Genomic DNA, 24,992 nt, shown 5'->3' on the forward strand with positions numbered 1-24,992 from the left:
TGTAGAAGCCAGTTTGGGGATATACGGTAGAGTTCACGGCCTCCATACTCAAGGTCCAAGTGCTTGATCAGGGTCAGGGTGCAGCAGGGCTGCGTGTGGCCCTTGACCCATGGGGCTGGGGTATCTGCCCGGAAATGGGGGTGCAATCCTACAGGTGGACTCAGTTTATGAAGAAAGAATGGAGAGCTGAGCCCCAAGACGTGCTCTCACTTTCCCCCTAACCCTCCTTGGACCCAATCCCTCCCTCCCATGAGCCCCCCAGGAGTGCCTGCAGCAAACCTTGTGCCCCTCTCCGAGACCCTCAAAGGCTTCCGTCCTTCTCCCCTCCAATGCAGCCCCATGCCTCATACTCGGGGGCTGGCTCCATGATGGGCAAGGAATGGACGCGAGTTCTGGGAATGAGTCACAGAAAGCAAAGAAGGACGGGATCGTAAGGATAGGTAGCGGTGTCCACGAGCGAGACGGAAAAAGACGCTCACCGATGACGGAGGGGATGCTCCCCCTGCCAATCCCAGAAAGAGGAGCAGGGGAGTGAGGTGGGCGTGGGAATCTGGTCCTGAGCATATGAGGAGTTGGGGAGCCTGAGGACACATGGGGACGGGAGGTAAGATACTGAGATAGTAGAGGGTGGAGAGAGAGGACAAGGCTGTGAGTAGGCAATGGCTGGCCTGGGCCCATTGGGCCTATGGATGGCTCCTACGAGGGGCTTGACAGCTACCTTCTTGCCCTCAGCATGGGGGCGTCCGAGGCCCCCCATAAGGTTCCCATGTGTCCCTCTCCATAAAAGATTCCCAAGATCAAGTGGACATATCAGAAATGGCACCCGCCTTAACAGGCTCGGTTCCAGACCCAAGGGACGCCTCGGCTCAACATCTCCTAAACTCCAGCCATTCACGTTCCCCTGTCCCAACTCTGCCATTCATATGCATCAGCTGTCCTATTATTTACCCGGAAATTTTTTTTTAACTCTCTTATAATGAGCTTGAATTTAGCCTGACCCTAAGCAGGAATAGCTATGAAACATGGATTTGGCGTGGTTGGTTGTCTTCCCTGTTACACACTTAAACAAACATAACTTAAAAACAGTCATCACAACACGGTCTACGAGGATCTTAACAATATCCTTAGTGGTAACCTCAGCCCACTTTAAGAAACACAGTTTCAGACTATGTGTAAAATTACCATAGAGCAGCTGTGAAATGGCCTAGGGAGGGTTTCTTTTTGAAACCTAGAAAACCAAGCTCAAATTCTCCACTGACCACATACCCCTCACTGCAGGAGCGAGGTTGCCATCACCCGCTGGGAGGCCCAGGAGGGGAGTCACGGGAGAAACAGAGGACCTTCCCACGGTGAGGGCCATGGGAGAGCCTTGGCTGCGAGGAGTGTGCATCACCAACCCTACAGGTAGGCAACTGTGAAGGGGATTCAACCTTCCCCCACGAGCACACAGTGCCAAGACCAATGACACACGATTCATATTGCGTCCGACAGTACATGCAACGTCTACACGGGTGTTGCCTTGTTGGGAGAAGGAGGAAAGAGAGGGGCACGGGAAGGCGGGGAAAGGGTGAGGAAGCACCATGCTAAGGGCTCAAGGCAAGAGTACCTCTCAGAAGACAATGTCAGGAAACTGCTAGAAAGCAAGAAGTCCTCTTTGAAAGAGGAACAGAAAATTGCCATGGAAAAAGACGGCCAAAATAAGGACGACACAAAGAAAAAAAACAAATGAGGTAAGGATTATACCAAAATTGCTCACTTAAATCCACATTAGTGGTTACGGGTAAATAAAGATTTTTTAAAAAGTTAAATTAATAAAATGCAGGCTACACTTCAAAGGATCTCCCCAAACTGCAAAGGTTAAAAAAAGGGGGGGGGGCAAGGAAATGAAAAGGTAATGCATGTTTAATTAGAAAAGACTGGACCGGGGCGCCTGGGTGGCTCAGTCGTTAAGCGTCTGCCTTTGGCTCTGGTCATGATCCCAGGGTCCTGGAATCGAGCCCCGCATCAGGCTCCCTGCTCAGCGGGAAGCCTGCTTCTCCCTCTCCCGCTCCCCCTGCTTGTGTTCCCTCTCTCGCTGTGTCTCTGTCAAATAAATAAATAAAATCTTTAAAAAAAGAAAAAAAAGACTGGACCATGTAGACGAAAATCAATAATCGACTGCAAAAATAACAAAAGAGAATTTTCAGAATCATGCCCACCAAGAGGCAAAGAGAAAGGCTGCCTGGGAAATCTGTTCTTCCTCAGACTTTTCTTCTGCTCCTGCTACGAGCACTTCCCACAGGAACCAAAGCTCCATAAGGCCGGGACTCACCAAGGGGCTGGCGTCAGCCCTCTGAAAGTGCTGGAAAGTGCTGGAAGACATATCCCACCCAAGTCAAAGCTCTGTGAGGTGTGGTCATGGTCTCATTCAGCACTTGGGAGTTCAATAAGCATTTGCTGAAGGGTGGACCAAACTGAGCAGCAAGTATGAGTTTTTGTTCCAAACGTCTGAGATTTGTGCTCGCTTCGGCAGCACATATACTAAAATTGGAACGATACGGAGAAGATTAGCATGGTGCCGAACGTCTGAGATTCAAGACGTACACATCCAGCCAAGCTGTATTAATATTTCACATTGAAAGAGACAGAAAGGGCTCTCTAAGCATGCAGGTGAAGAAACCACCCATGTACTCTCCAGGCACTGAGAGAGAGATGAGCATGAGGATGAGGACAATGGGGCATCATCATATAAAAGCATTTCTTACACAGTGTAGATCCCCAGCTCAGAAATCCAGCCAACGGACTGTCCGGCTCGGGGGCGAAGCCCAGTGACCGGTGTCTCCCTCGGCCCTCCTCCTCTGCTTTGCATGCATCCTGGAATCAGGCTACCCGTGTCTCCTGCAACATCCTTCAGGGCCAGGACAGAGGAAGCCTCCAGCCATGTGTGGGGAGCACTGTTCACCAATGCTGTCTTTTCTGCCCAAGCATGGGCTGACACCAGGGGAGCTACTGGATCTTTGGCAGACCAATATCCCTGATGAACACGGATGCAAAAATTCTCACCAAAATACTAGCCAATAGGATCCAACAGTACATTAAAAGGATTATTCACCACGACCAAGTGGGATTTATTCCTGGGCTGCAAGGTTGGTTCAACATCCGCAAATCAATGTGATACAATACATTAATAAAAAAAAGAACAAGACCCATATGATACTCTTAATATATTGACGCAGAAAAAGCATTTGACAAAGTACAGCATCCTTTCTTGATTAAAACTCTTCAGAGTGTAGGGATAGAGGGTACATACTTCAGTATCATAAAAGCCATCTACAAAAAACCCACAGCGAATATCATTCTCAATGGAGAAAAACTGAGAACCTTCCCGCTAAGGTCAGGAACACAGCAGGGATGTCCACTCTGACCACTGCTATTCAACACAGTATTAGAAGTCCTAGCCACAGCAATCAGACAACAAAAAGAAATAAAAGGCATCCGATTCGGCAAAGAAGAAGTCAAACTCTCACTCTTTGCAGGTGATATGATACCTTATGTGGAAAACCCCAAAGACTCCACCCCAAAACTGCTAGAACTCACAAAGGAATTCAGTAAAGTGTCAGGATGTAAAATCAATCCACAGAAATAAGTGGCATTCCTATACACCAACAAGAAGACAGAAAAAAGAGAAATTAAGGAGTGGATCCATTTACAATTGCACCCAAAACCATAAGATACCTAGGAATAAATCTAACCAAAAAGGCAAAGGATCTGTACTCAGAAAACTATAAAATACTCATGAAAGAAAATGAGGAAGACACAAAGAAATGGAAAAACGTTCCATGCTCATGGATTGGAAGAACAAATATTGTGAAGATGTCAATCCTACCTAGAGCAATCTACACATTTAATGCAATCCCTATCAAAATACCATCCACTTTTTTCAAAGAAATGGAACAAATAATCCTAAAATTTGTATGGAACCAGAAAAGACCCCGAATAGCCAGAGGAATGTTGAAAAAGAAAAGCAAAGCTGGCGGCATCACAATTCCAGACTTCCAGCTCTATTACAAAGCTGTCATCATCAGGACAGTATGGTATTGGCACAAAAACAGACACATCAATCAATGGAACAGAATAGAGAGCCCAGAAATGGACCCTCGACTCTATGGTCAACTAATCTTCGACAAAGCAGGAAAAGAATGTCCAGTGGAAAAAAAGTCTATTAGCTACTGGACCCTTGGGGACACTGCGCTGGGAGCATCACTAGACAAAGTCTCTGTCACTCCTCCACCCAAGCCACCTGCGCTGTGTAGAGCACCATTCTGTTTGCTAAGGAACGGGAAGAATGACTTTTGCATATTTAAAACTCCCGTTGAATGAACCAAGCCTTCCCTCCTCCCCAGATCAGGAAAGACCAATCAGCCACCCAGCGGCCAATGCTTTTGTTCACCAAAACCCCCTTTCCTATCGCCTTCTAAGAGCTGCTCCCGCTTTAAGAACCAGAGTCCGCAGCACGGTGAAAAGGTGGAAAATGATGCGCCCCACACCCCTTCCCCCACCCCCGCCAATGAAACGCTGAGGGAACACAGGAAAATGTGAACGCAGGTCATCTTTGGATTCTGGGATTTCTCCGGCTGTTTTAATTGTTTTCATTTTATCACATTTAAAATGTTTATTTATTTTTAATTGTACAAATCAAAATTTTTCTTTTCTTTTTTTAAACGTGTTTATAAAATTACTTTTACAATCAGGAAAACACTGCCTTCCCCCAAAATCAGCATATCCAGTTCTAAAATATACCATATGATCCCAATTATGTAGACAAATATATACAGCCAAAAAAAAAAGAGGAGGGGGGAATGAAAAAAATCTGAAATATTTTTTTCTTATTTCTGTTTTTCTGTATTTTTCCATTTTCTATAATGAGCATATTAATTTTAATGCTTTTTTTGAGGAGAGAAGGGGCAGAGGGAGAGGGAGAGAGAGAGAATCTTAAGCCGGCTCCAAACGCAGTGCAGAGCCCGATGCGAGGCTTGAGCTCACAACCCCAAGATCATGACCTGAGCCAAAATCAAGAGTCAGATGCTTAACTGACTGAGCCACCCAGGTGCCCCAATTTTAATGCATTTTTTTAAAAAAAATATTTACTTTATTCCATTATGAACTGATGTATGAATACAGCCCTATTTAAAATATTTACAGAGTATTTGCTAATAAAATCCCCCTTGATATCTCCCTTCACAGTTGCCATTCTGTAAAATGAAGGGTTCATCATACTTTCTTTCAAATGATAAGGAGACTTGGGGGGTTTTATTTATAAGAAAATGAATTAAGATGAAATGGGCAATAGTAAGGAGCTTTCTGGTCCAGGGCAAGGCGGACACAAAAATTAGAGATGGAAGGGACCCCAGGGATCGTTTGATCCCATGCTACCATTTTACAGATTGGGAAACTGAACCCACAGACAGATGGGGACTGGATGCCAAGTCTCCCCCAGCCCAGCGCAGAGCCCCCTCCTTCTTGCTCTCTGGCCGCCCTAAATCTTGGTGCTGATGTTGCTGGCATGGCTAGAGGACTAGTTCTGGTCACACAGCCTGGCAAGAGCCAAAGCCCCACATAGGACGGCCCCCAAGCTGACCCCAACACTGCTCTGTGCAAGCCGACCTCCAGTGAGTCCAGCTCTCTGCTCAACCATGAGCCACTTCCCATCCGTTTGTGGCCAGTAAGGCCCCCCCTCCCCCCCGTGTAGGGAGGGGGCCCAGAGAGGAAACATCTGTGCACACAAGGGGAGTGAAGGGGAGTGAATAAACGCACTTGATTTTCCCTTTGGCAAATCCTCTTCAGCCTCTTTTTCCACTCATTGAAATGCAAAGCCCCATTCCAATGAGGAGGTCTGCAAGATTCCAGAAACTTCTAGAAACCACAATCCCCACTCCGCAACAGGGATTCCCAAAACAAGGTGCGCATGGATGTGTTGGGGCTGTGGGAAAGGATAAATAGCAGACACAACCCCCAGAAACCAGCCACAGGCATCCACTGGCTTGCCCCCAACCCCAGCTTCTAACCTTCAGCCAGGCACAGAGGAAGTTCATGTATGCCTTCCGGAGCTTTCCAGCCGTGTAACCTCAGGCAAGTCGCTTCAACCTCTTTTGAAACTCATCTTTTCTCTTTGCTGCATGCAAAAATGGAAATACCACCATCTCCTTCACAGAATTCTTGCAAAGATCTGAGGGCCAAAACCACAGGAGCAACTCCATACATGTTAGCTTTCCCCATACCTTCCCATCCCTGTTAAGTCACCGAGTAACCCTTGGGGAAAGTCGTCAACAACTCAGGTCACGGTGCTGAGTCACTCCCATGGCACTGACTGGGTTTTCCCAACAGCCGGGGCTCATCTGTGCCGATGGACACCTTCTACCATTCCTGACACAGACCAGGCTCATCGAAGGCGTGTGAGGAACAGCAGGTGAAATGGGATTCTTATGCTCAGCGGACAAGATTAGGGTCTAGAGGCCCACTGGAAGGGAACAGTAAAATCCAGGGAGCCCAGCACCTGCCATGTCTGCAGGGGCCACTTTTACATCTCGTAGCCTAGTTGACCCTCATGAGAACGCTGGAGAGAACTCTTCTTATTTTCCTTCCATAATCGAGTAAAAATGGGGGGTCGTCCCCAAGGTCTTAACGACTCACAAGACACAGAACCAGTCTGACCCTGGTGTCCTGGCTCCAAGAACAATGCAATTCCCCTGCTCAATGCAGGCCACCCCCAAAACACTCGAGGCTCCTCTGCGGTACCAAGAATCCTCTCTCCAAGGGCAAATACTCCAGGGAGAAGTTACGGTGAGTGAGGCCAAGACCGGCCAAGCCCCTAACTACCAGCTTCCCGTGGTAGAAGGTGGTGGCTGACTGCAGCGGGAGGCCTCGTGGGCTAACTGGAGGAAAAGGAGCTGGAGGAGGGAAGTGAAGGACTAAGATAAACATCCCCACAGAACAGAGCCCTGACCAGCAGCCGGGGTGGAATGACACCCGAGAGAGATACTGACTGAGCCCCACAAACTGAGTCACTGTGAGTAGCTTTCTGTGCATGCTGGCAGCCCCCCGTCCATCCACATGAGGAAGCAGAGGCAGCATGGAGGTTTGGCCTGCATTCAAAGCTCCAGCTGGGATGGGGGCCCGCCTTGCTTTGTCTGGTGGGCCTGGCGCCTCGCTTCTCGCTCTCCCCTAGGAGATGCAGCCCCACCTTCCCTCCCACGTGAGCTGGTCCACTCCTACTTTCACGGCTGCTCGTCTGCGTGGCCTACGATGAGTGGTCATCACTCCCCAAGAGCAAGCACAGTGTCCTACTCACATGTGTCCCCAGACACAGAAAACACACCCAGTGAACATATGTGGAATCAATGGAGATGCCCCCAAGTCTCTGAGTAGGATTTGTCAGTCCCCCCCTAGAAAGTGGGGGTCTTATCTTTCTGGGGTCACCTGGCCACCCATGTGAGGGGTACAGGAAGAGCAGGAGACAAAAAGGTAGAGGCAGGGGTGCCTGGGTGGCTCAGTTGGTTAAGTGTCTGACTCTTGATCTCAGCTCAGGTCTTGATCTCAGGGTCATGAGTTCAAGCCCCGCATTGGGCTCCACGAAGGGCGTGGAGCCTACTTCCATACTGAAATCCTGTCAGGGGTCCCCAAATCACAAATGAACCAGACAGGCTTGGGGAAGGGTCATCAGTAGCTTGGCTGGGTCTCTGAAACAAGCCTCTCATGGGCTAGGGCCCTCCAAGTAAATACATTCAGGAAAGACTCACTCTCTCTGTCACCTAAATTGTCCACAAACGTAACTGAAGTTTTTTAGCCAGAGAGAAAGTGGGTAGAGGCCAGAGGTGATCATCTATGACAAAATCAGTCTGAGCGACCAATGCTTGATGTGAAATGTACACATGTGGTGGGCTCTTACCCATACTTTTTAAAGAACTGGTATATTATTTTCACCCAAGGACTCCCAGCCCACGAATGCATAGTTACCTCTGATATGCTTGAGCAGCCAACCTGATCTCTCTTGACATCATTCAATCCACTGGCCTTGTCTGCTAGGGTCACACAACGCTTCTCCCATAAGAAGAGAGCCCAGTGACTATCTTTCTCTCTAGGACATTCAAAGGCACAGGGGTTTGCTCACTACTATTGCACTAGTGAGACCCACAGACAGAGGTGCTGAATAGCTGATGGCTGGATCAAAAGGGATTCTTAGGATGTGCTGGGATCCCACAAACAGAAATACTCCTCCAGCCCTCGAAGCATGCATGGGACTCTGCCAGGAGTGATGTGGGGTGAAATCCTCAACTCCTTTTCTTTGGCCAGGGATCCCCGTCTTTCCTCCCCTCTTGGTCTTCAAAGGATGGAACATGACAGTAACAGGTGTAGGCCCTCTATCCATGCTCTGAGCCACAGATACTCAGAACATTCCATCCAAAGGCAACAGAGCACACATTCTTCTCAACTGCACATGGAACATATTCCAGGAGAGATCAAATGTTAGGCCACAAAACAAGTCCCAAAAAATTCAAGAAGACAGAAATCCTATCAAGCATCCTATCCTACCACAATGGTATGAAACGAAAAATCAATTACAAGGAGAAAACTGGAAAAACTACAAAAACGTGGGGAAATGAAACAACATGCCTCTTCGTGACCAGTGGGTCATCGGAGAAATGAAGAAATCAAATAATGCCTAAAGACAAAACAAAAAACAAAAAACAAAAAAAACAGAAACACAACGTAACAAAACCCATGGGATGCAGCAAAAGCAGTTCTAAGGAAAATTCATAGCGATCCAGGCGTACCCGATAAACAAGAAAAATCACAATCTAATGTTAGGCCTAAAGGAACTAGAAAAAGAAGAACAAATGAAGCCTAAAGTTAGCAGAAGGAAAGAAATAACAAAGAACAGAGCAGAACTAACGGATAGATCTAGAGGAGTATCATGCTAAGTGGAATAAGGCAGAAGAAGAAAGACAAATACCACATGATTTCACTCATATGTGCAATCACAGATACAGAAGACCCATTGATGTTGACCAGAGGGGAAGAGAGCTTGGCGGGGGTGGGCACAAAATGGATAGAGGGCTGAGTCGTCTGGTGAGGGATAGACTTTTGGGGGTGATCACTTTGTAGCACAGACAGATGTTGAAGTACAACGTTGCACACCGACACTTATAAATGTTATATACCAATTTTACCCCAATGTAAAAAAAGGAATGATGGCCACTGTTCCATTATTGGTCTCAGTGCTGGTGAACAGAAGAGATGGGTGGGGGCTACGGCAAACTGGAAAACCTACCCCTCGGCATCAGCGTGTTGTTGCCCTGCAGGATGCCAAAGCTTGGCGTCACCAAAGCTACTCATTTTTTTTTTTTTTTTTTTGCAAGAGACGCTGGGTATCTTAATTTCTAATGTGAAATCTGATGATTTTTAGATGTTGGCAAACCGACTCAACAATTTTAAAATGAAACCATGGGCGAAAACGACAACAAAACCTCCCACGGTCCTGAACTCGATTCTAACCGGTGGCCACCAGTTTGCAGCTCCTCGAGAAATTGCTGGGTATCTGCATAAGCAGTTGTTTCGAGAGAGGGCTCCCTGGTTTTTAAAGAATTGAATACCACCATCCTAGACTAAGAGTATGAATTAGCTGCTGCCACCCTATGCTAACCATCCCTCCGTGGAGACCTCTTACCGCCAACACCACCTGCTGGTGCAGCTGAACTCCAGTGTCCAGGGATTCTAAGGGATGCAAATGTGTGGCCAACTTCCTCTCGCCCCAGAGCTAGGCACCCCGGCTTGGGTCTTCCCTTCCTCGGGGCAGTCGCTGCAAGAATCACAGTGTCCTTCTCAATCTGCCCACGGGGGGCTCTCCTCCTGACCTCAGACCCTGGGAAGAAGGGCTGCCACCTCCCCGTCCCCAGACCTCACACTTCCCAACTGCCCTGCCGTCCCCTCACGATGCGCACAGCACCACATCAGCGTCTCGAAATGATGCTTGCCCAGGGTTCCCCCTGAGAAGCCCTCCTTTCTCCTTCAGGCTTTTCCCTGGAAAGGAGATCCACAGCCTTCTCTCTGCAGGAGAAAATTCTGGCTCATTCAGGGAACCACCCAATGCCAGCAGTTCACCTAACTCTGTTTTTCAAAGTCTGACCCACAGTGAAAAGCGCATTTTACTTCATGACCCAATGTACACACACGCAAAGCACAGATTTCGTGTCATGATGTGTTCCCTACGGCATTCAACGCATGCTGAGATTTTCCCATTTGACCTTTTAGGCTGATTGATTAACACTGATCATATACACTGTGTGGCTCGAGACTCAGGGTTCCAAGAAACCCTGCTTTACCTCGTCCCGATCTCCTTTTGTGAGGATCCCCTCCCTGACCTCCCTCTGCATCAGAAATTCCTATAAAGGTTTCCTTCGCTTCACTTCCCTGGACCCACCCAGGCAGAGATAAATGCTCCCGATTCTCCCAGCCTCCGAGGACTGTGTACCACTCACGGGCGCTTAGAGTCCTCGGGTCTTCTCTTTTTCGAAAACAGGGTCCAAGTGTCTGGATCCAGTGCACTTAAAATCTCTGTCGAATGCTTGATGTCAAAGAAGAGGAAGCCCTGAGTGAGACTTTCCAATCATGATAAAATTGCACTGCATTTTGCTTCACACCACAAAACCCAATCTTTGCAGAACTCTGCTCCCGGCAACATCCCCCTTCCCTGCCCCAGGGGGAGAAGGAGCTGTGTGGTTTCCAAACTGCTCTGTGCACAGATGCATCACATCCCCCTCAGGGCCCGAACACAGACCCCGACCGGTTCACGGGGGCCGTGACACTAACTTACCGCAACGGAGCTGGGGAAGAAAAGAGATTCTGTGCGCCCCGTGCTCAGGTGGGGAAACCGAGAGAATCTAACACAACTGTCGCATGGGAAGGGGCTGAATCCACACGAATCTGAGTTTCCCAGACTCCCACTTGCATGCACTTTCCAAAAGCCTTAAGTGGCTTCAGATGCTATTACATAATCCTGTGTTTGTTATCTACCCCCCAACTTGTGCCTCCCTCTCTACAGCCCCCATAGCTCTGGTGTGTACACCCAGGGCCGCCCCGACCCGACAGAATGCGCCCCCACAAGGCACAGATGTCCCAGTCAGAAGATCCCCGTGGACCTGGTTGCTGTCCCACTCTGTCCCTGACCGGCCGTGTGACATCTGGCAGAACACAGCACCTCTCTGGGCTTGTCCCTCACCTGGAGCCCGAGGGAGCGGACCCTGCTGATTCCCGAAAGCCCCTTCCAGGCTTTTCCTGAGTACTCTACCTGCACCATTTGGAACCCTGTGGCCCTGAGAAGGCGTGGCCACACTCAGGAATTAAGAAAAAAGCAAAACAGAAGAGGTGAAGATTCAGAAGAGGGCGCCCAGGTAAGTTGAAGGCAGCAAGAAAAACTCTCTTCCCATTGAGCTCACCACCTCAGATACCCTCCACCCCCTGCCCAAGTGGCTTGCGCTTTCCCAAGCCTTGGAGTCCCCATGTGACCCCGACTCAGTGAAGGAATGCCAAGGCAGACAGGTGGGCGAACAGAAGCATCAGCCCGGGTCACTCCATCACAGAGCCAAGCACCTGCCCACAGAGGCTCTCCAGGGCAGGTGCCCCCCGCCCCCCGGCCGGGCCGGCCCCCTGGCTCTTGCCGGGCTCCAGTGAGCTTCGAGCACCTGCCCGGGGCTCCGACTCACCTCAGCGCTGCAGTCCCTCCTCTTGCAAAGCTGACACGCTGGTCATTTTCTGCCACCGTCTCTACATCCGCTGCTTTCCGTGGCATCAGCTAATTCACTGTGCAAAGCAGCATTTATATATAGAAAGTTGCAGCCACGCAGGTTAGCATTAAAATAGAGACTTGGCGTTGCCGTAGCAACCAAACAAATGATATTCAAAATGAAAGAGAAGTATTCTGCAATCGGGAAAGCATGTCCACAGCCTTCCAGGGCAGTTCGCCCAGTCCCCTCGAGGGTGGGAGGGACGGCCTCCAGAGAAAGGGCCTTCCCCTCGGTGAACCTCCCTCCTTCCCATTAAGTCACCGGCTCTGGTTGCAGCTATGACCACAGCCCCCCCGCATGAGCCCCTTCCTAAAGGCAACTCCCGCCTGGAGCAGCCCCAAGGCCAAGGCACCGAGGGAGTATGCTGATCTTGACCAGGTACCTTAATTTGCAAAAGCCCTGATGCTATCACCGAGGATGCTTCTGGAAACAAAGGTGGCTCCTGCCATGGCCCGCCACGGGCATGGAGTCAACAGACACAGTGAGTACATTTGGTCGGCTGCTTTGCCTGAGCCTCAGCCTAAAAATAAGAGGTGGGGGGCGGGGGGCTAAGGGATGGAGAAGCAGCCTAGTGCCTTCCACCTCTGTGATGCTAGGATGTGTGTCTTTCCTTCTGGGTCATCTCTTTGTTCTGCTTTCTTCTTGTTTCCCTAGTCCCTGGGCATGCGCCTTACTCGGCCACGCGGGCCCTGGATGTTGCTTGAGCTCCATTCACACTCAGAAGCTCCAGATCCAGCTTCCTAGCTCCTGATCAACACAGCCACCACCCAGAATGTTCCCAGCCTTCAAGGCAAAAGGTCTGGGTCCAAGGAGCCACCAAGAGGCTGGGGGGCCTTGACAACTCCGAGCCTTTCTGCGATTCATTCACACATTTTAAAATCAGCCCTGATCTAGAAGGACGAAACTTAATAAAAAGAATGCCAACCCCAAGTGTCGGCGAGGGCGCAGAGCCCCTGGAAATCCCGTACACTGCTGTGGGAATGCAAAACGGAGCAGCCCGTCTGGAGAGCAGCCTGGTGGTTTCCTAGAAAGTGGACATATACACTCACCATACGAGCCAACCATCCCTCTCCCAGGTATGTACCCGAGAGAATGGGAAAAAAATGTCCACACAAAGTCTTAGGCACGAATGTGCGTAGCAGCTGTATTCACCATAACCCCACACTGGAAGCAACCAAAGACCATCCACAGAGGATGGAGAGCAAACCACGGTACATCCATGGGGGGGGTCACAACTCCCAATACAAAGGAGCCAACTACGGATACAACTAAGTCACTTTGGTGACTTGGAGCATCTCACACGTGTGGAAGCCAGGCTCAAAAGGTTACATATCGTACGATCCTATTTACATGACGTGCTCAGAAAGACAACGCTATAGGGATGGATGGCTCATGGGGGGCGGGGGAGGGTTTGAGAGCAGAGGAGGAGCATGAGGGAGGTTCTTGGGGTGACGGAATTATTCTATATCCTCGTTGAGGGTGTGGTTACATGACTATATATATGTACCACTGTACACCCAAAAAAGTCCATTTTGGAGCGCCTGGGTGGCTCAGTCGGTTAAGCGTCTGCCTTCGGCTCAGGTCATGATCCCAGGGTCCTGGGGATCAAGTCCCACACTGGGCTCCCTGCTCAGCGCGGAGTCTGCTTCCCCTTCTTCCTCTGCCCTCCCTCCCCAACCCCCTCGTGCACGCACGCATGCTCTCTCTCTCTCAAATAAATAAATAAAATCTTAAAAAAAGAAAAAAGAAAAAAACAATTTTTCACCTTGGGGGAAAAAAAAATCAGAGCATGGCACAGTCTCGTCGTAGCGGTGTTTGGATCAAACACGGGGTCCCCATGCATAAACTGTAGAGTTCCGAGAACTGTTCGTTATCAGTACCATTTTTCATTACAAAGACCCTCTTCTGGTCCTAGGCCCATGGTTCTCAACCTTGGACCAGCTGCCTCAGCCACACTGGGGAATTTTTTAGAAAGTACAAACCCTTGGGTCTCATCCTAGCCCTCCTGAACCAGAAACTCTGGGGTTAGGGTCCCACAGTCTGTTTTAACAAGGCCTCCTGGGCAGTGACCGTGACGCACCCTGAAATTTGGGAACCACCGGCCTCCATCTATGGGTTGGATCCAGCTAGGCCAGCCCACCACGGAATGGATCCATCCCTCCCTTCTGACCCGGCCCAGCTCCCGGGCCAGGACCGGAACCCACCTCGCCAGCCAGTCCGCTTCCCGCTCAACTCCTGGAGCGCATCTCAAATCAAAGGGCACCTCGTGCTTGTCCCAATGAACCCTGGACAAGCACGACTCCCTACTTACCCCAGAACAACAACTTCAAAGCCACCTGGCTTGGTTTCTGGTTCCCAAGGCACACAGATGACAGATCACAGAGAAGAAATCAGAACCATATGAATGTCACATTCAGCAAAATAAACAGAATCACAGCATCAGGGCTGGGTCCAGGGGGCTGCGTATTTGGCCCAGAGCCCGGGCTTGGTGGCCCCCAGCGTGGGCTGGGCTCCCCAGCCTCTCCTCCCCGCCCACGACTCCTACAAATGGTGCCAAGGGCGCCCAGCGTGCTGGCCCTCCAAGCCGAGGCCTCCGCGAGCGATGCTGCTTCGGCTCACATTTCAGTGTTTTATGGAGTTTTTATATTCTCTTTTATGGTGTAGCTGAAGATAGCTCAGCTTCTCCTCGAGTCCTGTCCAAATATGCACAAGCACCAACAGGAACACTACGCCGTTAAAGGGCAGAGTGACAGCTCCAGGAGCCTCCTTACCCTTTATACCACTGGTTCCTCCCAGAGCCAACCCTGCTGGGCTGGGCATACTCACTCCCAGCCTCATTCCCCTTGCACGACACAGAAACCCATTCCTCTCACGGCTTCTGGGGAAAACAATATGACGCTCCACGGAGCCCGTGTTTCGGAACCAGAGGCGATTCCAGAGACATTTCCTGGTGGCCACCATGGGGGTGGGAGCGGTGGGCAATGTGTCAGTCCCCTCCTGCTGTTGGAACAAATAACCAAAAACTTGGTGGCTTGACGCAACACAAATGTATTACCTTAAGAGTTCTAGGGCTCAGTAATGGGTCTCAGTGGGCTAAAACCAAGGTGGCGGCAGAGCTGTGTTCCTTGTGGAGGCACCAGGGAAGAATCCGTCCCCTTGTCTTTGCCAGCTCCTGGAGGCGGCCTGCACTCCTTCGTGGCCGGCCCCCTTCCTCCATCTTCAAAGCCAGCAATGGTCTGTCCAGTCCTCTCCACGCGGACCCGTCTGGTTATATTGGGCCCATACGGATAATGCAGGATAATTTCCCCATCTCACAGTCATCTGATCTGCAACGTCAACTCTCTTGCCATGTCACCGCACATACTCATGGGTTGCAGGGACCAAGACAGGGATATCTTGGATGTGTGTGTATGGGGCTGGGGATTGGGGTGGTCATGATTATGCCCACCACGGGAGCTCCCAGCGTCTGATAAGCAGAGGGCAGGGATGCCACTAAACTCCAATGATGCCAACCACCACTCGCAAGCAACAAAGAATGACCCGGCCCCGAATGTCAATCGTACCAAGGCTGAGAGACCCCTGCACAGCCTAATGCTGGCCAGACCTTAGTTGGTCCCAGTGACCCTGACTCAAGTCCAATTCCCACAGAGACGTCAACTGTAGAAAGAAGCTGTGACCCACAATTAAGGAGGAATGTTTTTTACCATCCTATTAAATGCTTTCATGTGGATTCTCTAACCCAGAATCATCCTCAAATGCTTCTCGTTTGATATACAGAACATATACACAAGACTTTAAAAGCACGTCACATGCATCTTGCTTCTGGAAGGCACATAAACGCAGTGGACATAGATCATATGAATCTCTTTACGCGGAGAGGATTAAGAGGTACAAACTTCCAGTTACAAGATAAATAAGTCACGGGGATGTAAAGGACGGCCTAGGGAACGTAGTCACTAACACCGTGATAACTTCGTGTGATGACAGACGGTGACCAGATCTATTGCGGGGATCGTTTCGTAACATGTAAAAATATCAGAGCGCTATGCTATACGCCCAACACGTAATGCTGCACGTCGCTTATCGTTCGATAAAAAAAATTAATAAATCTCTTTATGTGAGTAACTTCAAATAACATGGCTAATTCTGCGTTGCTGTTGGGTTGCTTTCAGGTCTCAGAAATCGCTGAGCTAGCAAGCCAGCGTGGCCGCTCATGTCCCCATCCCCGCTCTTCCCTCCCCCAGGGGGAACTGAGCCACCACGCGCTGAGAATTCCCGAAGACCCTGCAGACCTCAGTTTTGGGCAGTCCTGAGCTCTTGGGGCGAAGCCTACAGCAGCCGGGCAGCCTGGAGAAGGGGAAGACGGGGAGGGCTGCTGGGGAGGGCTGCTAAGGAGGCCCTGCCCAGCTCTGCAGACAGCAGGGGATTAGCACCCCCTTCCCCTGAGGTTGGTCCCCCAGAGCAAGGGCAACCTCCGCATCGCCCCGAGGTCCCATCTGCTGGCTGGGTTTCCTAGAGGGTGACTCTGTAGTGGTTTCCTGGTGATTCCCCTGAAGGGACAGGTAGACAGGGCCTCCTTACCCCACTTCTGTGTCATTCTGACAAAAGGAGTCCCCACTCCCTCCCACCCCCATTGAAATGATGAGCAGAGGCCCAGTGGCATCTGGCATGATTATGCGTCACCCCCCCTGCATCCCTGTGCTCCGTACCCCCAGGCGAGCCCCTGCTATTCTGTTCTCTGCTTGACACAGCAAAGTGGTTATTTAATTCCTCTGCTGCAACCGTCCAGCATTCTCTGCTGAAGCCACGTGCCTGCCCCACAGCAGGGAAGCAATGGTCTCAGGAAGCCTGACATGATGCCTGAGATACTTTGGGGCCTGGGACCACCGGCCTCAAGAAGCCGCCTGCAGAGCACGCGGATTTATTCGATCGTCCATCCAGCAAATGCTCGCTGCACGTTTACAATGAGCCACACACCCTTCGAGACCGGGGACACAGAGGGCCTTGCCCACAGGGAGCTTGAATCCAACGCGGGGAGAACGGGAAGGCCCCGCTCTAAGCACGGATGTGCGCTATGTCATTTAACACCCATGCCAACGAGGGGGACAGGTGACCTTAACCATCTCGGTTTTCAGATCATTGCAACCTCAGCAGGAAACACTTACGTGACACCCAGCACGGGCCTGACTGTTCTCGGCGGTTTCCAGACGTGCATCCACTCACTCTTCACTCCCACCCCGCGAGGCGGGCTCTAGAATTACACCCACTTCACAGGGGAGGAAACCGAGGTTCAAACGGTCAGCCGCGTCCCCCAGATGTGTGCATGCATTTATAGCTCATAAATTGGCAGCACCAGGACTGGCCAAACGCTTCCTTCAGGACACCCAGCCCCGGGCTCCCGCTTCCGAGGGGCAGCCAGGGGGCAGAGGAAGGGCTTTTTTTTTTTTTGGTCCTCTAGCCACAGCAGACCCTTTGTTGCTCAGACCCCAGTGAGTCACCTCCCTCCCAAGACATTGCCAGAGAGAGCCCCACTCTCGCGGGGGTGCTCATCCGCACTTCCTTTTCCATTTCTCAAACACAGCTTTCACCAGATCCACGTGAGTCACGTAAATGCCAGCAAAAGTTCAAAGATGTTCAGATAATGGGATTTTCACGAACAAGGGGCCGATGGTAGCAGTTGTTAGTGCGACAATGTCTCAGCCCCCTCACTCCATCTCCACCTTCTGGGACCTCCGGGGTCAGCTCCTCTGTGTCCTGGGGCGGGGCGGGGGGGGGGGTGGCTGTGAGTCTGGTGGTCACACTTGGGATCCTTGTGGCAGAGGCCGGGGCACAAGGAAAACCTCAGTGGCATGCGTTAGCATTTCCAACCATGCCATGGCTGAGCCGGTGGCCTAGAAACCACAGGGGCTCCAAAGGAAGGTCCTGCCAGTCTCAGGAACCACAGCCAGACGTGACCATTCTGTTATTTGGAAAAAGGGGGGTCTTCGCAGATGCAGTTAAGGATTCTGAAATGAGGAGGATGTCCTGGATTATCCAGGCGGGCCCTAAATGCAATCCCAAGTGTCATTTATTTATTTATTTATTTATTTATTTATTTGCCAGAGAAAGAGAGAGAGAGAGAGAACAAGAGCGCAAGCCGGGGGGGGGCCAGCAGGGAGAGGGAGAAGCAGGCTCCCCGCTGAGCAGGGAGCCCGACGCGGGGCTCGATCCCAGGACCCTTAGATCATGATTTGAGCCGAAGGCAGACGCTTCACCGACTGAGCCCCCCAGGCGCCCCAATCCCAAGTGTCCCTATGAGAGCGAGGCCAAGGGAGAGTTTATTACAGAGAAGAGAAGGAATCTGGTCAGCCAAAGGTTGTCAGGGAGACCCGGCCCTAGGCCACCCCAAAGAGAATGGAGCGGCAGGCAGACAGTCCCCCCTGCTCTGACCGCAACCCGAGAGTCAAGCCCCGTGGAAACGCTGTGTCAGGACACGTGCACAACGCAGGACTGGCTGCTCTAGGGAAACACAGTGACCAAAACCACACTCGGAAGCTTTCCGCTGAGGTTTGCAGACCTGGATCACGGAACACTGCAGCGACAGGACTCCCCCAAAGCCCAGACATTCCCCTAACACTGGCGGCCCCCAAGACGGTCTCTCCGGTGGTAGACAAGATGACCCAGGCGTTCTCAGAGGCTGATTTCTAGACAGGTGCATATTCATTAAGGTCGGTTAGGAAACACCAGGTAACGAGGACATAAAGGGCACAGCTCCCTCCTCCCCAAGAGTCACAATCCCAGACGCCAGCCCAGATCAGCTGCCCCTTCTGCTCCCAGCCTGGCTCCTTGTTCCGTCCTCATTCCCAGTCTCTGCTTTCCACGGGCTGCACCCAGCTGGCCAGGCTTCGGGCCTGATCCTAGAGAGAGAGAATACCAGCAAAAAGGCCATCCCTCCAGCCTGATTCCAAAATCAAGAGGCTGCTGCGGGGAGAGGGGCAGAGGCTCCCTCATGGGAAGTGGGAGAAGAACGTACAAGACGTGCCATTTCTATAACATGGGGACTAGACTCGGGATTCCCATTTCCCCATCCCTACCCGACACCTCGCCACCCTCAAGTCCGACCCAACCACAGAGTCACTCAGCCAGTCAGGGGGTCCCCGCGGGGGCCATCGGCACGGTGGTCCCAGGCAGCAAGCCAGCAGGCACCGAAGAACAGACCACAGAATCACACAGGTGTGCACGGGGTAGCGTTATTCTTACAGAGCGCGGGACCAAGAACAAGAACAGAAAACCTGCAGACGCAGGGTGTGAGAAGCACGCGTACTCGGCCACGTGCGTAGTCAAGGGACAGACAGGTGGAGCCCAGCCCCTCAGAGTACGTGTCGGAGACCAGGAGCCTACCTATAAAAACCCGGAAATTTCCCATGAAAAAAATTAAGATTTCAACTGTGTCCCAAAAATCTAGAAGGACCTACTGAAGTTGCATCTGATAGGATCACGAGAACCGTGGCCGCCTTCTCCGCCATCCTCTGGGGTGGTGGCTTTCAACCGTGGCTGCCCGTGAGAATCCTCTGGAAGCTTTAAAATCGCCCTGATGCCCAGAAGTCCCTCGACCCCTTCAACAGCTCCCTAGCAGAGAGACCTGGAGATGGCTGTCTTTCAAGCTTGCTGGGGGTGATTCTAACGTGCAGCTGACTTAACAGGGCTGCTCTGGCATCTGCTCCTGCCTGGGGCAGACAGCTTATTCAGCCGAGGTGCAGAGAAAAGGGCAGGCTGGGGCCCCATACACCAAAGCTGGCATGCGGACCCCCACCGGAGGCCCCCTGCTTTACCCACAGTCCACATCACAGCAGCCAAGCCAGGGGTGATGAGCCCCATCCTTCGGGCTGCAAGACCTCTGCCTGTCCTAGGAAAAGCAAAAGGACAAAGCTCGCCAAGGTCCAAGACAGCACACGGGCAGGCTTCCCCTGCCCAGGGGCTCGGGACAGGCCTGAAGGCATCCCAGTTTCATATTATCCCACTGTATCAGAGGTTCCTCTGGCTTAAAAATATGCTTTCTATAAAACCCAGGGGCCAGGGGCACCTGGGGGGCTCAGTCAGTGAAGCATTTGCGTTCGGCTCAGGCCATGATCCCAGGACCCTGGGATCGAGTCCCACATCGGGCTCCCTGCTCAGCGGGGAGTCTGCTTCTCCCTCTCCCTCTGCTGCTCCCCCTGCTTGTGCTCTCTGGCTCTCTCTATCTCTGTCTCAAATAAATAAATAAAATCTTAAAAAAAAAAAAAAAAAACCCTGAAGCAAGACCACACCCATAGAAACCCCAGGTTCTGTCACTTACTGTTGGAAGATCGTTCTGTCCACAAGCCTCCCAGAGTCCTATGCACAGGAGTCGATATGCAGGGAACAGACAGCTTGTCTGCACCCCTTCTGAGATGTGATGGGGACAGTGGGGAAAGAGACCTGAGCCTGGGCTAGCGCCCGTGGTCTATCTAACCCCAGGATCAATGCATTAGTGGCTTAGCTGCAATTTGGGGCATTACCCACTGGTTTGGTGCCATTTCCCTAAACACAGGGAGACTGAAAAGGAAGGAAAAAAGTGGGTGTCGGGACATCAATGTCTCCAGCCCGTGTGGGGATTCTGAGAGCCGGGAGCGAGGCTGCCTGTCTTGCCCAAGGCAGCCAGCTCAACAGGAACCCAAGAGGAGGCCCTCCCTACCTGGGGACAAGAATGACAGCAAGGAGCAGCCTCGCAGGAATGAGGCAAGGAAATGGGATTTTGATTGCACAGATAAAGCGTGCGGGTGCCGGAGAACGGTGACAAGTGACATGTGAATCACGGAGACAAGAGCTTCCCAGGATGCGACGTGTCTGAACAAGCCATGTGGCTCAGCCTGAGAAACCGGAAAATGAGCACGAGTGTGCTCACCGTGCAGGGAGCTCGGCAAACTCCTTACGCCCCGAGCCCCGGGCCCAGCTGGAGTCGGGCCCCGTCCCCCACGCACAGGTGGAGGCCCAGGGGCACCCCTCCCCGGCCAGCGTGGGCTTGGAGCATTCTCTTTCAAACAGCCCCGGAAGTTAGAGCAGTTTCCATTTGAGCCTATGCTCCGAGCACCGGGCCACCGTGTTGTCCCCAAGCATCCAGGGAAAGCCTTGGCGTGGGTACCAGCCTGAAGCCTTGCTCCAAAGCACGGTCCATGGAGCTTGCAGGAATGCAGCGTCCCGGCCTCTCCCCAGACCCCCTGCATCGGAATGTGCACCATAACAAGTGCCCTCCCGGGGAACCGGGAGTGTGTTAATGCTTGAGAAGCACTGTTTGCAGCCTACAGGTCACCCCCGTCCGGACCAAGCATGTAACAGCCCCACAGCCAAGGAATTTATTGCTGCTTTCAGTCTAGACAGCTCACACTGACTTTTCTCCCCTGCCCCTACCCACCCCCCCCAATCAAATCTAAGGCTGCAGTGCTTTCCTCAGTCCTTAACGCCTGGATCAAGCAAGGCAAGTGCAGATTAAGATGTCTCCCTGGGGCCACAGAAGCTGCTAGAGTAGCTCTATTTGCAAGCTCTACCTCCGCGTGTTCACGTATTTATTTGTTGGTCATGCTCATCCAAACGTTTACTGGACACCTACTGTCTATCAGGCACTGAGAATCCATAGATGAGTGACCCAGCCTGGTCCTGGGAAAAGTCTGCCTCCTGAGAGAGTGAGAGAGAGAGAGCGCAGGCAGGCATCACATGCTTTCTCTTTACCAGACTTTTCTCTTTGCTCTTTCTGCTTCCTTCTGTCTGGCTTTCTATCAGGTTGATTGCATTCTCTTTAAGCTCCCTCCCGCCCCTGCAAACTTGGCATTTATAGTCTATTTATACTACTTAGGTGACTTAGGTGGTTGCACTGACATTTTTAACATGTATTCCCAACTCCAAGCATAAAGACGATCAATAGCTCTCTTTTCCTCCTGAATAATACAAAACCCTGGGACACGTTCACTTTGATATCCCCCCTCCCACTTCCCAGGTGCTGGTAGCATGAAGCGCTGAAGATGTTATCTTCCCACAAGTCTTGGAGCTGACTGGTCATTTGCTATCTCCTGCCACGGATTGTTTTCCAGAAAAATGACAAATTCCAAACTGACTCAAGAGGAAATAGAAACCCTGAATAGATCTATAACCTTCAAAGGAACTGATCCAGCGGTCTAAGATCTACCTTAAAAAGCTACAGCAGGTCTATATGGTTCTACCGATAAGTTTTTGCAACCCTTGAAAGAAAAGACAACATTTCTCTTCTATGCTCTTCCAAAAAAATACCGAGAGAAAAACACTCAGTTCCTTTTATACTACCGCGTACCGACCTTCAAAGAAAAATAATGTAAGAATTAATTAAAAGCCTACCTCCTAACCTCACAGGGCATAACTGTAAAAATCCTCAATAAACATTACTAAATCCTGAGAAAGGAAGAGTATTAAAACATCAGAAAACTCATTAGTTAAACTCACCACATTAAAAGATTATAAGAAAAAAAGTGTGATAACCTAGATGCAGAAAAATTTCTGCATCTGACCACTAAAACTCCTTACAAACTAGGACCGGAAAGGAAATTTTCTGTCTGATAAATTTTAACTATCCAAAATTAGAATAAATCTCATGTTTAATGGAACACACTGGGAGCTTTTCCTTTAAAGTCAGGAGCAAGACAAGGCTACTTACCACCACTGCTTCTTTTCGACACTTTAATGAAGATCCCATAACACAGTAAGGCAATAAAAAGAGAGAAAAAAATATAAGGGTTGCCAAATAAGAAACTGCTGACACCCTTATACCATTTCATTGTCTACCACGAAAGTCTAAGAAATTCTAAAAACTCTCTGAACTAATAAGACCACTGAAGATCTATTCATAAAAACAAACAGTATTCTTAAATATTAGCAACGATCACAAAATACAAAACATATGGTTAACATGGCAGACAAAAAACAGGCAGTTTATCCCCCACGGTTCCCTGAAATCCCACTAAAAATGGGAAAAAAGAAAAGGGACAAAGCCACCGAGAGAAAAAAAAGGAAGTAAGAGTCGACCATCAGTAACACACAGCTACAACATTTTGGACAATGGAATACAAGCAGATAAACGGTCATGACTTAGCCTGGAGGAGAAAACCGAAAACTTTATTCCCTTGGGAGGGAGGCATCAACAAGAAACAAACCAATTTATAATGCAGAACCTCAGAAAGGCCCAGGAAGACTCACGGGCACAAGGTATCGATGAGGTGGAAGTATTAAAAGGAGGTAGAGGGACAGAGCTCCCTAGATCCCTCCCCACGCTTGGTCGCCAAGTGACTCCCCAGACTGCCCAGGGCAGGAAATGTCAAGATTCTCAAGGGAAATGAGCTCAGAGCTCCTGCACTTGGGGACACCTACAGGACAGGGTGACAAGTCATTCTGAAAATAGGGCAAGTTAAGCAAGTGTTTACATACTGTGGGTTGAAGATCAGACCCACTTCTCTTCCAGCAAGCCACTGGAGGAGAGCAAGGGAGAAAACCCAGAAAGAGGAAAACGGAGACCCCGAAAGGAGAAGAGAAGCAAAGAGAAGTAATGGGATGATGTTGAAGGAACAGCCCAGGATGACAGGGGACATCGACCTGAAGAGCCACAGACCAAAACCAGAGCAAACAGACTCATCACCTACACCTATCCCTGGTGACCAGGCAGACCTACTAGATTTCTTCCAATGGTGTTGACAGTATTCGGGGAACTTTACAGGTCTGGTGAAGAATCTGGGGGAAGAACTGGTCCAAGAGACCGAAAACACCAAGCCAATAAAAAGATGATTGTTTTTTATTTATTTGAATTTCTTTGATTAACTAGGGAAAATAAAAAAGTGTCCCATCAAAGCAGACACCGAGAAGGAGTTCAGCTCTAATTAATCTCTGCAGGCATACTAATGTAAACTGCAGACTCTGATATAACCAAACATCGTGGCATCACCATTTGGGGGGTAAGGAAAAAGGTTACGTGTGCACATGGGGACAAGGGGTGGGGTAGAGTGGCGGTAGAAGGGCCAGGTCTAATCTCCTATAAGAAGAAGTACAAAAGGCAATGTGTACTATTGGGAATTGGGGAGTGGACAGGGAGTTGGGGAGGAGATGAGAAATAACAGGATAGGGATGCCTGGCTGGCTCAGTCCATATCGTATGGGACTCCTGATCGCAGGGTCGTCAGTGCAAATGTGTCCCTACCTTAGAGCAAGTGGGAGAAAGAAATGACAGATGGATCAAAGATCTCAACGTCAAACACAAAACTTTAAAATTCGTAGAAAACAGTTTAGACCACTTGAGGACTTCGGCACATGAAACGTTTTTCTTAAATAAGACCTAAAAAGCACAAGGCATGGAAGTCATAGTTTCGCCACATCTTAGAAAATCACACATACGCTCACCCCGTGATCCAGCAACTTCACGCCTAGGTATTCACGCAGGAGGGATGAAAACCGTCTGAAACACTCGTACACAAATGTTCATGGCAGAATTATCCATAACCGCTCAACGCTGGAAATGCCCCAAGTGCCCATCAGTTGACAAATGGAGAAGCAAATTATGGCATATTCGACTAATGGAATTCTACCAGGCAATCAAAAGGAACGAACCATTGATACAACAATACGGGTAAATCTCATATATTACCCTGTGCAGAAGGGGCCAGATTGCAGAACGCATGATCCGCTTGTATGAAATCCTGCAATAGGGCAAAACTGATGTACAGGATAGAAATCCGAGGTGACCTGAGGAGATGAGGGAGGACAGGAGAGAAACTGACTACAAATGGGCAAGGGAGAACATTCTGGAAACATGCCCTATGCTTTGATGAGAGTAGTGGTTATGTGGGTGTTTACATTGGTCAAGTCACTGACCTGCACACATGAAACGAATGAATTTTACTTTACAGCAAATTATAGCTCAGGAAAATGAATTTAAAAAGATGCGGGGAGGAGGGGGTGGCGTGCCTGGGTGGCTCAGTTGGTTGAGGTCCGACTCTTGGTTTCAGCTCAGGTCGTGATCTCAGGGTTGTGAGATCGAGCCCCACCATCAGGCTCTGCGGTGACCATGCAGCCTGCTTGGGATTCTCTCTCTCCCTCTGTCCCTCCTCCTACTCATGCTCTCTCTTCTCTCTCTCTCTCAAATAAATAAATAAATCTTTTAAAAAAT

The 24,992-nt window shown here is 50.3% G+C and overlaps 1 protein-coding gene, 1 long non-coding RNA gene and 1 other non-coding gene across 17 annotated transcripts in view; 2 read left to right on the forward strand and 1 right to left on the reverse strand.

Annotated features, from left to right (window-relative positions):
• GAS7 (growth arrest specific 7) overlaps positions 1 to 24,992 on the reverse strand; it is a 200,569-nt gene that overhangs the window by 102,072 nt on the left and 73,505 nt on the right. Inside the window, exons 1-2 of one of the 12 annotated variants that reach the window (XM_036100092.2) lie at positions 11,739 to 11,882; positions 10,515 to 10,600 (exon numbers count right to left, since the gene is read on the reverse strand). The exons of 5 other annotated variants lie outside the window; for them this stretch is intronic. Coding sequence is in view for 2 of the 7 variants with exons in the window: in XM_036100085.2 (XP_035955978.1) it covers positions 10,515 to 10,600; positions 11,255 to 11,332 (164 nt within the window). In the remaining 5 variants the exon portion in view is untranslated. Of the gene's footprint in view, positions 1 to 10,507; positions 10,601 to 10,849; positions 10,987 to 11,254; positions 11,395 to 11,738; positions 12,101 to 24,992 lie in introns of those variants that run through there. 6 more of the 12 variants (XM_036100091.2, XM_036100085.2, XM_036100098.2 and 3 more) reach the window with 6 other exon arrangements.
• LOC118540781 (U6 spliceosomal RNA) lies at positions 2,497 to 2,600 on the forward strand. Its single transcript, XR_004919796.1, has one exon. It is a non-coding gene; the product is annotated as a U6 spliceosomal RNA (small nuclear RNA).
• LOC118540774 (uncharacterized) lies at positions 11,302 to 21,942 on the forward strand. 4 transcript variants are annotated; one of them, XR_013446012.1, is made up of 4 exons: positions 11,302 to 11,426; positions 12,096 to 12,300; positions 12,474 to 12,895; positions 21,808 to 21,942. It is a non-coding gene; the product is annotated as an uncharacterized LOC118540774 (long non-coding RNA). The 4 variants fall into 4 exon arrangements; XR_013446011.1 differs by lacking the exon at positions 21,808 to 21,942 and adding an exon at positions 14,484 to 14,585; XR_004919794.2 differs by lacking the exon at positions 21,808 to 21,942 and adding an exon at positions 13,735 to 14,476.

This window comes from Halichoerus grypus, chromosome 2 (genome assembly GCF_964656455.1).
Source record: "Halichoerus grypus chromosome 2, mHalGry1.hap1.1, whole genome shotgun sequence".
In the NCBI taxonomy this organism is placed as follows: Eukaryota; Metazoa; Chordata; class Mammalia; order Carnivora; family Phocidae; genus Halichoerus; species Halichoerus grypus.